This window comes from Mycteria americana, chromosome Z, assembly GCF_035582795.1.
Source record: "Mycteria americana isolate JAX WOST 10 ecotype Jacksonville Zoo and Gardens chromosome Z, USCA_MyAme_1.0, whole genome shotgun sequence".
NCBI lineage: Eukaryota > Metazoa > Chordata > Aves > Ciconiiformes > Ciconiidae > Mycteria > Mycteria americana.
Genome location: NC_134396.1, coordinates 14,946,800 through 14,959,260, shown reverse-complemented (window position 1 = coordinate 14,959,260; position 12,461 = coordinate 14,946,800). Strand labels below are relative to the sequence as shown.

Sequence of the window (12,461 nt, the reverse complement as noted above, 5' to 3'; positions counted from 1 at the left end):
TCAAAGAAAAACAGCAACTGCTGTGAAGCAGTCAGTGCTAAACAACAGAAAATATGAAGACAGGACAGGCTATGCTAAGTTGCTGAAAAAAGTTAATAAACCCCCAACAAGTTTTTGGCTTCAAGAAAATTATTTCCCTTCCATCTGCACATACAGCAAAATGCATAAACTTATCAACTGACAATATCCAACCTCTCCTGCTAAAATCCAGGTCTCACAAACATTATATAGCAATAAGTTTCAAAGTCTACTTGTGTGTGGCAGATAAAATAACCTCCTTATCAGTACAGACTAGCATGCTTTATTATATTTTTACCTTCCATGTCTCAAAACAAAATCTATTTATTTTCTATATAACAAGTTTTATTTTATTGTTTAATGTATCTGAAAAAACCTTTCCTAAAAATATGAATTTCATAAATTATTTTTTCATGTTATTTCACAGCTATCAATCTTTCATTTTATTTTACTTTGTATTTACTTATTTACTTCTACCTGGGTTTCTGAAGTTTCTCTAGTTTTGGCTAGTCTTGTTACTTTCTTCCCAAATCTGGTTCACTAAACAATTCTCATACTAAGCACTGGAGCACTTCACTTTCATCCTTCTTGAAAGGAAACTCACCTGCCATTTCCCTCATTCTCCTTTTGCAACTAGTCTCTCAATCAATTTTGCCAGTTTAAGCAGGGCCATCTGAAAGATTCCATCATTTTTTTAATAATGTATCTTCTTTAACATTAAACCTTCCCTTTTCTAGCAGAGCGACAACGCATTGTATTCTGTTGTTCAGTCCTATCCTACCCTACAATTCTCCACTAAAATCCCCATAATTTCCGTTAAATACACTAAGTTCATATTAACACACATTCACCTGTACCTCTGGATTGCCCTTTGGAACTTACAATATATAGGAACAGCACTAGATACTCTGAAATTTTATTCTAAAGCAAACTTTTGGATAGATTTTTCCTTCTTGAATGCCTCCACCAGAACTCTTAATATATGTTACAGATTAGTGTTTGCGGAGGATGTACCTAGATCTGCCTGGACAAACACAGAAACTACCACCCAGGTACCTCTGCTTCTGAGAAAACAAATGTACTTAAACCACTTTCTCCCAGGTCCTCCCTCCTAAATTTGAGTTCCTCTGCATGTGGTTTTGTACTGGCAAGTGACTCTTATTGTGAGTCGGAGAATCAGAGAATGGGAGAAAGTCTGGAGAAACCCATATAGTTCTTCTAAGAGCAGAGATTGCAACAGCAGCACTAAACCCACAGGAAAGAAACAGTACAGCTTAAAAGGTAAAAATTAAATTGGTTTGCTAGGCTGTCCTTGTACCAATAAAAGGCAGTTTTTCACTATGCACATAATAACAAATCAATGCTAATATGAGATTAATATGCAAACAGACCTCCCCCCCATGTTGCAGTTACTTTCCTATTTCCACTCAAATTCTCAGGAACATAGTTTGACCTTCCAACCAATTTATTTAAGTGAAAGTTTCATACCTAAGAAAAGACAGCTCCAAGATGACAAACCCAGCTGATAATCCGTCATCCTGACTGTTCTCTTCCTAGCCTTACACACATGCCAGCTTCCTCTACTACAATGGTACAAAAATTAACAGGGAGGAAAAAAGCCTCAGCAAAGCAGGATCCAAATCTACACCCAGCTTCCCAAGTAAGCATCCCCAAATTGAAACCCAAGTGAAGCCAACAGCTATGCGGCGCCGATGTCAGGGTATCAGTATGAATACCTACGGTCTTCCTTCAGTACCGAAGATTATACCCCACGGATTTCCAGTTTTGAAATCATCAGGAACATGTACAGCTGTAGCAACGTCACATGAGAAAATCAGAACACAACAAGTCTTCTCAAATGTAAGAGGTGCTTTTGCGCTCTAAAAACATGAAAAAACCTCTTGTAATGTAATCACCACCAAGTGAAAATTAGCATGGCAAATACAGAAGAGGATTCCCAATAAATCACTCGGCTGGCCTGAAGAACTTAGTGAACAGACAACACATTCCTGTGTTTCTAACAGCATCCCTTTATTTTTTCCTGCAGTGAGGTGCAGTCATGAAGCAAGAAAGGATATTGCATCATTTGTATCCATCGAGCAATTCAAAGGGATTTGTCATTACAAAACCTGTGCCATCACTGTAAGTCACTTCACTAGTTCCCCCAGTAACCTCCTTCACAAGGAAGGTGGCCAAAGCCAGTCATCGAATGCTGCATAAGACAGAATTTTGAGCAAATGAACAATTACTCAATTCACCTTTTGTGAAATGAAAATACTGCACAGTTGTTCCATCTCCCTAGCCAGCTCATAAGCAAGTCAACGAGACCACTGTGGTCAGAGCTCTTCAAAGTCCTGGATCATTCTTACGTACGAATAAACAGTATTCAACAGCTGATTTCATTTGCCTATCGCTGGAAATACATGAAAACTAGAACTACTACAGCCACCACGAGAGAAAAAAAAAAATTGAAATTTTATATAAGACAACCCTGAAATTAAAACACCTCTAGGTAACATTGAAAAGAATTTTCTCATCCAACTCCAGATTCAGGACCTCCCTTTGATCAAAGCTGTTTCTGGTGTTTCTGTGCCAGGTCTCCTCTTACTTTTATAAGCAAGTTTTTGTAAGTTTTTCCTCTCACTTACCTCTGCCTTCAAGCAGCGTTCAATATAATTCTTCTTCAAACACTAGTTTAGTGAGGTTAAACTGTTCAAAGCAAGACAGGTCTACAAGACAGTTTTGTATTACAAACTGAACATCTGCAGCACAGGAGATATGACAGGGTGAGTGGTGATCTTATGTTCACCAGCCTATGCTACTAGAACCAGAGAGAGATTTCTTTTGGTTATTTTTCATAGATTTCTTTTGGTTAACTTTATTATTTTTAATTTAAGGAATTTTATTAAAGATCAAAATAACAGAATTACAGTATGAATCCCAGAAGAACGCTTACTTGCTACATAATCAGAGGAACTTACTTTTTCCTTAAAAAAAAAAAACCCTGTAATTTAACATTGTAAACATATTAAAAAAAAATCAGACCATGGTTTTATGGGAGTCTGAGAGGAACAGCAGGAGACAAGAGATCTTCTTTTGTAACCCAGCTTGCTTTGTTAATAGCAGTTTATTTTCTTATGCTGCCTGGATTTTCTACTTCAGTTTTTAGTATTTTATTAAGAAATACCAGGAGTCAATAATGACATGCTGCAATCTCATCTACTAGGAAAACAGCAACATGTGTACAAAACATGTTAGTTTTGTGGATAATTTTAAACTACCCTACTCAAATTCAGTGTGAAATTTCATAATTGATCAACTTAGTTTTTTGTTTCCTATTCTTTTTGCTATTTAGGCTGTGATATAAACATTGAATACCTCTCTAAAAATACTTTAAATACTGATGAGTAATGAGATATTTTGACAATAAAAAATAGCTGACAAAGACTAACATGCCTATGATTACTATAATTACAGACTTAATCTTGATCAGGTTTAAGACTCTCTGCAACAGCTTGTCATTTCTCTTACGTTAGCCATAGTATAGCTAATACAGCCATATATAGACATCATCTGTCCCTCCTTTCCCACCCCTGCCTTCCCCTTTTCTAATTACCCCTGACTGTTTGAATCTTCTGTGCCACTCTCATACTGACCATAATTCTTCCTTCCCCTTAATTCCTTATGTTCTGGCTGTTACCAAGTCTCATGCAATACATGCCTTCAGCTTACAACATCTGAGCATCTTCCTCTATTGTTTAATGTCCTGCATCTGCTTTAGCTTCCCTTTCTTTCCACCGTCACCAGGCAGCTCTGCCAATCACCTCCTCATTATGTTCCATAACAACTAGAGCAACCGCCTTGCTTCTGGCCATAGCCTCCAAAGTCAAAGAGCAGCACTGCTCCTGAAATTCATCTTCTTGCAGGACCTCCTGCCTGGGCCTGCCAGGGTCACCGGACCCTAAGGAGAGGGGCTAGGGTGCAGATGAGTCCTGTTATTGGAAAGACTCCCTTCTTTTGCTCTGCCTACGCTGTATCTAACACACACGTGTTTTTCTTTCTCTAGTATTAAGCAGCTTGGTTGTGTTTGTATTGCAAATTCTTTGGAATAGTGGTCATCCCTCTTAAATATCTAACACAAGAATTGTTTCTGTCAATGAACAAACAAAAAAGATATTTTTAGATATTTATATAACTTATTCTTCCCCTCTAAGCTGCCCTTACACTTACAGCTCTAGTCACCTTAGAGGACATTTCTACCAGGTGACTTTACAGGAACATAGGACTCTACTAGCTAGGTCACCACAATTACCTGCTTTAAGTTCAGCAGGGTCCATAGAAAATCCACCTCAGAAGCCTCAAGTCACACCCAGCACCCTTTAACAAACATAAGATGTTCAGCCAAGAAACTGAGAGCCATTAAAACCACATGCAGCAGAAAGAGCAGGAAAGATCAAGACCTTTCATGATGCTGTAGGCTGCTGCAGCACTAGCAGGAAAAAGGCACTGAAATACAGGTTTTATATTTCTCCTGACTTCATATAGAAACCAAATCCCGAAGGATAATAAAAGTATACTTAACAAATGGGGGGGGGGGGGGAAACAACAAACAGTAACACCTACTTGCTTTTATGCTTTGCCATGAAAACAAAATTACACAATCAAAGTGTCAGAAGATTAGTTCAAAAAGAACAAAATAACAAAAAGATGCCGTCAGTAAGTTGGTAAGATAGTTCCTTTAAGCAATGTGGCTATACAAAGAACACCACTGCTCAGTTTTTCATAGCTGGAAAATACAAGCATGAAGCAGATCAGGCCACATATTAACAGCGCTGGAGATATCAAGCTCATTGCTTATGAATTCTTTTCTCTTTTCCAAAAAGTACGGCTTTCTAAACATCTTAAAGTGAAAGTTCAATAACAGAATCTTCTTTAGTAAACACCATAGAATCACAGAATAATTCAGGTCGGAAGGGACCTCAGCAGGTCACACTCCTGAATGCCACAAAAAAGCTCAAAACCAAAGAGGGAATGAAGCAAAAGGAAGAACAAGTATCAAACTCACCATGGACTTGATTGATTTCTGAATTCTGAGAAAGAATTTCATCTGCTAATTTTTGAGCAGTTGGCAAAACTTCTGTGTGGTGCACTGTGATCAAATACTGTACAAATTTTTGTAGTTGGTCTCTGTTCATTTGAAAGAGTGTCTCTGAAATGGGAAGATGCAGTTTGACCTGATCTGGCTTGCGGATCCGGTATAAAGAGAGTGCCACAACATGGGCACAGTAAAATATGTCCTTGTTTCCACAGCTACAGGTCACTGAGGTAATCTTGCAACGATCAAAGCTGATAGCTACATTGCAAACAGTTTCTGGCTCCGATTGCATTGCAGGCTCTGTCACTGTGCCACTCAAGTGGAAACCTGTGTGGGGAAAAAAAAAGATGACTTAATAATATAAGTAAAACACTATATCTCATTATCAAGAACCTTTCATTAATAAAGTCGTCATCTATTTCACATAAATGATGTATCTTAAAGAACTTGCTTTAATTACAAATATGATTAACCCTTTCTTTCATGTGTGCCCTTTTCATCTCCAATAAAAGTAAAAGGGGGGTAGTTTACAAGCCCTCTTTGCCATTCCATCACAACATTCATGAAATTTTGAAATTAAGAAAAACATTTATTTGGTAAATGGTAGCTGCAGAAGTAGAGCTGCGCCTGATTAAGACCAATGTGAAACTCCCAGTGCCTCAGTAAGTTGGCAGCAATTTTCCAAACCCCCCCACCAGGGAGCCTGCAGCACCTACCAGCAAATTTAACCATTCTCTCAATAAGTAAGAGGGAAGTAGTGCACTCTAGTGGCACGAACCCAGGTTCTCGTCTCAACTCTGCCACTGACTCACTGACACAAGCCACTTAACCTCTTTGCTTTCACCTCTCCCACCACTGAGCTCACGTTAAAGCTCACCTTCACCCAAGCAATCCAGTAGGATGGCTATGTTTGTGTAGCTCTTCAGAGGTGCAAACTGCTGCAGTTACCAATACACAGGGTATCAGATTCATAATACATGCGTGCACTGTTTCAGAAGTCTGCATTACAGTCCTGTTTTCCATTTAGCATAATAAAGCACAAGGCAAAAGAGCTAGGTTCGCTTGTATTGTAAAAAGGTATGATACACCATAAGAAAGATGTTCTCTTGAGCAAAGATGCCACTAGTCGACACAGCACCCTGGTAAACTAAGGTCTCCAACTCTGAAGAAAAAACCCTCCTCTGCTTGCCAAACATGAAGGCCCAGGTTTGGCTCTCAATACTTTATCACTGAATAGCAGAATGTGGGGGTTTCTTTTGGATTTTAAGTAAGCATGACGTTGATTTTGGCTCAAGCATTAAAGTCAGAGGCATAGATACAGAGCAATACAACTAAGTTTTATATGCCTTACCAGTATTAAACTTGAACAGACAGTGCATATAAAATCTGGGATGGACATTACAAGTAAGGTGTTATACATTAACTGTTTATCATGGAAATAATATAAAACCACACCCCCTTAAAGTGCAAAACTGATTTAGTATTCCTGAAACACCAGAAGAGTGTATTGTAGGAAGCAGTATCACATTAAAATTAGGTGGAAGAAGAAGAAATATATACATAGTCCTAGTGCAAAATGTTTTATCTCCAATTGTTTTAAAAAGCTCTTAAAGTTACAAGAAACAGAAAAATCTCATTTTTTCCATTTGTTTACACTGTACATTTCAGAGCAGGTTGTGCAGTCAGCATCATTGTTTGGACTACATTCAACTGCAGTACTCTGATGCTCTACCCTGAAGAAGGTCATATGCACACACTAACCGCAACTTTGCAAGAGGATGTTTACCAGTTAAAGTAGTTAAGAGTCAAGGCTGAAGAGGCAGTAAGCTGCAAAGTGCACAGAGAGGAAGGGTGGTGGATGAACAAGCCCAGGCATAGGCGGTATTCTTACTCTTGTCTCCACTCAACACTGGCACAGAGAAAGGGTGTGGAATTGACCCTCGTGCATCATGAGCTCCTCCCTCTGCCTTTCTCTTTGGTTTTTAAGTCGTCACAGCATACTCCTATTAAGTGCCTTCTCTCAAAAACATAGGCTTTGTTAAAACTTAGCCAGCTCTATTTCAGGTTAATTCCCAGTAAGTGAAAGTTGGATTGGTGGTCCCAAAGAAACTGCATGGGAGATTTTTCTTTTTAATATCACTTTCCTATGAAGCATACATAAAACTGTCTCTCTATGACCTGAAGAAAAGCCTAACACTTGAACACTGAAAGGGCCTGATCCCACTCCTTCCTACTCTCAGGAAGTACCTGAACTCCTATTGTTTCCAACAGAAAAAGGCCCTGAAAGATTTTTCTATTAAACCGACTGAAAAAAAAAAGCCCAACCAGCTACTCCAATAATATTAATCACTTTTAATTTGTCAGTATATAATTCAAGCATTCAAAAAAGTTAAAATCTTCCTGGAAAGGTGAATGTATCCAGAAATATTTAGAGTTAACAGCAGGCCTGCCTCTAAGTCCATTCAGACACAAACACAGCTCACGGCTCCCCCTCCCTCTCCACTGAGATTTTTTTGAGAATTCACATTTCAAGCAGCAACATTTGTAAACACAGATCCTGGTCTAAACAATGACAGCACAAATACAGTCAAGTTACCTAACCTACCCTTCTTAAATTACAGAGGGTTTAAACAAAAACATCAGCTGCCCTTGCAGGCTAAAACGTAGAAGCTCTGCATTAACTGTGCCACAATGATGTACTATGCCTGGTAATTATGAAACACTACTTTTCTCCTCTTTTTCTGTTTATGTTTTTAAAGAAAGAAATTGTTGTTAGTAAACATGACCTTTAAAAAGGTTTCAACACACAGAGAAAACAATTTAGGAAATTTCAGCTCAGAAGCCCTGGTAGGGCTGTTATAATTTAACCTACCAGACATCAAATGCCACCTTCTCCACTCTCCCCAACACTGCAGAGTACTCAACAGGGAGGCCTGTTCCCCTCCCACAGACATAGCCTTAATCTTTTTTTAACCTAACCATCTAATATTGTCCAAATAAAGTATGAAAAGTTAGTAGCAGGCAAAAAATTGATGTGCTGTGCTTTGCTAGAAAGCTTTCACTGACAGTAATTTACAGCCTGCCGAGAAGAGAGATGCTACATGCGCCTGGAAGAAGGCAAAAGGAATCACCTGCGCAGGGACTCGATGACATTTCACTAACAGATCCAAAGGAGCAGAAAAAGTCTTTTCAGCTAAAAGCTGCAAGCCCTCACTCCAAATAAGTATTTACCTTCAAAAGGAAAATTCCTCCTTTACTCAAAGTTACAAACCTTTCCTTGAAATATTTATCCATTCCAAAAAACCCCAAGAATGTTTCACCTTTAAACTAAAAAGCTCATTCGTTATTATCCAAAGACAACAAAAGAGTTGCAGGCAGAAAAGCATGTGTTCGCTACAGAAGCTATTTATAGAGCAGGCACGTTTCACCTTTTCCCTTCAGCTGCTGCAGTTCGAAATGTTTTACTGTTTTCCAACCACCACGTGTCCAGTAATTCAAGCTCTGATGACATTTTCAATACGCAGAGGCTTTGCATTCTGCAAAAATGCATTTAAAAAAGCAGTTGGAGCATTAAAAGAATGTATCAAACGAAGCTCTTTTACACAGTGATTTTGCTTCTGTTGAACACTCCTCACCTCAACACACCCCAAAAATTATTTAACAGCCAGAAGAATAGCATTTTCAGCTGCCGTACTTTTGGAAGGGGACTGCGCCAAAGTGCCATCAGGAGGAAAACATTAAGAAGTCAGTGAATTTTACAAACCAATTTTTGCCAAAATCTCTTTGACAGCATCCAATCCATTAACTAAAAACATTCTGGGACTGTAAAGCTGCCTAATAAATGAAAATTCACATCACTACAACGTAGCATTTGCCAGCACAAGTATATATGCTTGTCATGAAAAATAAATACTTTAGAATAAAACAAAAGAAACTTCAAACTGTAAGGCACTAAAGAGGAGAAATGACAGTGGCATGCGGAGAAGCAGCAGCAGGTCAGCTTTTAGTTACTCAAGTCAAAAACAAATTTTGAAATAGTGAGTTCCACTAATCCAGTGGGATAAACAGCAAAGTTACTGCACTAAATAAGCATCAATGACATCTCACAAGCTTAATTCATTTCTACTGTCACCCAGTATTACAAAGCATCTTCCTCAATACACCCAAGTCCAAAGATGCATTTTAAAAAGATAACAGACCAAAAAGAACAAAAAATATCAGAACAAGAAGCCATGTAAAATGCTGGGGGGGGGGGGGGGGGGGGGGGAGATTATGCTGAGATTATATGGTGTTGTGGTAAAAGGAAATAAAACAAGAGTACAATACAACTTCTACATTAACTATGAATAGTAATTAAATCTAAACATTTTAGACTGTTTCTTTTGTCTCAGTGATTTATAATGCAAAATTCTAAGATGTTCCTGTAAACACAGGAAAAAAAGAAATTAAAGAAAACCTCTTGTTCAAGGGGAGCCACATTTATTTGTGATTCAGTCAACAATACAGCAAGCTATTATGCAATGAACTTTATCTGAAAAAAATAATTCTTCCTCAATAAACTTTTTAGCTGCCTATTCAAAAATACCAATAACATGACATCAAAACAAACACATTACCAGCTTAAAAAAATAGCAGGCTATTATTATTAACATACAATAATACTACTTTAACAAAATGTATTAAAAATGCAAACCTTCATTGCATATATTAAAAATATATCTGTGTTGTCAAGAATTCCAGTGGTTAAAAAAAAATATCACTAAGTTCACACTTGCAATTGAAAGCTTTGATTGAAATGCAACCATACATCACCACTGGGTATTATTTATCCTTTACAGAAAATATAAAAGTGTCAGAACTAGATTACAGTAATACATTAAAGCTTAAAAAACGGTGCTTTTGAATAGCTTTCTGCCATGTACCTTTTGAGAACACCACGCATGCCTCATCCAGTACGCACACATTATCCTAAAATTAGGAAATATGCTACCAACTGTATTTGGAAAATGGACGTGTTCCTTAATATTGATCCATTGACCCTTTTTCCAAGTAGTTTACAAGAACCATATATATACTCCAAGTCAGGAAAACACATGAGCTGTTTTACATTCACAGAAGAAGAGAGCAGCAGATGAGGTTACTTACAGAGAAAAAAAAATGGAAGCTTGTTCTCGGAGCTGGGGAGTCTTCAGCGTGCAAGACCTATGCGGGTAACCTCCCCCACATAACTTTACATTGGTAATCAGAACCATACCTTCTATCTTTAACTGTCATTTAAATTACCTGGCAGGCCTACCAGCTAAGATTTATTCAGACTACTATATTACTTGGCAAACATAATCACTGTGTAGAGTGAAAAACACCTCTGCTACATCTTGCCTACCAAACAACAACAAGAAATGCTTATGGAAAGCAGTTTCCAACTATGCCCATTAGCTATTTTTTCATAACTTAGATCAGTGGTTGCATTTTTTTCCAAAGACAAGCAAAAGTCTAAACCATGTTTACCTCATTCAAATTTTGTCTTTTAAGAAGTGGTTTTCCTTTAAGATGGCAAAGTAGTACCCTACATTCAATTCTCTCTGAACTTTGGAACACCCTAAAAACAGATCAACAACACACTTAGAAATTATTATGAAGTCAAAACTCCACATGCCACCACTCAGCCTGAAGCTAATGTTAACAGCCTATCTATAAACCAGACAAAACATTGATTTAAAATGGAAAATACTTACACATAGTACCTTAAACATGCCAGTACCAAGGTAATGGCCGGGGGGGGGGGAGCAGCATGTAAGATGTACAGAAGAGCTTAAGAGCTTATGTTTTGAGAGCACTGCCACCTAGAATAAGATTGGCATTATCACTGCACCCAAACACTAACAGAGGACCCATCAAACAACCGCCTGGATTCCATGACTCCCTTTCATAGAGACAATAGTCAGGATTTGATATTTTGGGACTTTTGAAAGCAAGAGAGAGTGGAAGTAGCATTAAATAGCTCCACGCACACACTCCACTGACAACTTGAGAGTTCACTACTGCTGGCGCACATCCAAGAGCATGCACGCTGTAACGGTGACAGCACTAGTGACTCGAACAGAAAGATTTATTTGTCCCACCACTGTGAATTCAACAGTTGCATTTAAAAAAAAAATATCTTCCAGGACTTCCTTCAGCAACCCAAACCTTCAGGTCTGAGGACTGTTAAACTAATTACATTCATTAGACAAAGGCCTCCACTAACCCCTCAAGCCAAGCTTGATCACATCTCTGTTGCTCAAAAACAGCTGCTTATCACTGTGGTCCAAGCAGGGGTCATGGATGACTGCGGATGGGATACATCCATCCAGACTGCTCTTCCCTAAAGAGAAGGAAAGGCTGTTCAATCAGCAAGTAACACAGCAAAATGCCTTCCCCTGCCCAACAGCCATGTAAGATCTGGACTGTTTTACGACAGATGCAGACTGCAGCAGCTCATGCTGTCTGGAGGTGGAGGCATTGAACAAAACATGCACCCCATGAGCATGGCCTCAAGGGTTCCTCAAGGTTTCACTGCTGTCCCTGCGGTTAAACAACTTGCAACCCACTCCACAGGAACTGTGGAGTTCCATACAAACTACAGAATTACATTCTCACCAGCACTGCTCACAGCCTCGGATCACATCTCTGCAAAACCTGAAAGTCATTTGTACTCCAACTCATTTAATACGGATATAATCAACCTCATTTCAGGTGTTTGTAGAATTAGCTTTGTGGGCAAAGCAAAAGCAGCAAAATAGTGGTGTAAAAGGTATGTTAAAAAAATGCCTTCCGGACAGCAGCAACATAGAACTCTACCTCTAGCACAATGATGCTCAAATTGTAATACAGGATGCTATGGCAAACGATACTTACGGCTCACAAAGCAGAAGCAGATAAGCTCTTCAATTAAAGGCTTAATGTAGTGCCGAGCATTCGCTAGAAGTGTGAATGCTGACTGACTCCTGTCAGGTCAAGAAGGCTAGCAATCCATGGCTGCAGGCCACCCTCTATCAGGTATACAACCCAAGCCTTCTTGTTGGTTTTGTTTGGTGGTTGTTGTTGTTTTGTTTGTTGGTTTTGGTTTTGGGGGGGGTTTTGGTTTTTTTTTTTTTTAAAAGGGCATCAGTTTAAAACTGACTTTGCTCCTCTATGTGAAGAGTTTAACAGCTCCCCTCTCAGTACAGTATATCATAAGAGCACCGGTAAACATACAAAAAAAGAAAACTCAATGTGAGCCTGAACCCCTGAAGCTGATGGGTAAAAAAAGTATAGTTTAGTGTGAGACACCAGCAGACAGAAGATGTATTTATATATACAACAATTT

General features: G+C 38.6%; 1 protein-coding gene across 1 annotated transcript in view; it reads right to left on the bottom strand.

Moving 5' to 3' along the window:
- Window positions 1-12,461, bottom strand: part of ZSWIM6 (zinc finger SWIM-type containing 6) — a 116,190-nt gene that overhangs the window by 47,248 nt on the left and 56,481 nt on the right. Inside the window, exon 2 of the mRNA XM_075488572.1 lies at window positions 5,084-5,440. Within this exon, the coding sequence (XP_075344687.1) occupies window positions 5,084-5,440 (357 nt within the window). The remainder of the gene's footprint in view (window positions 1-5,083; window positions 5,441-12,461) is intronic.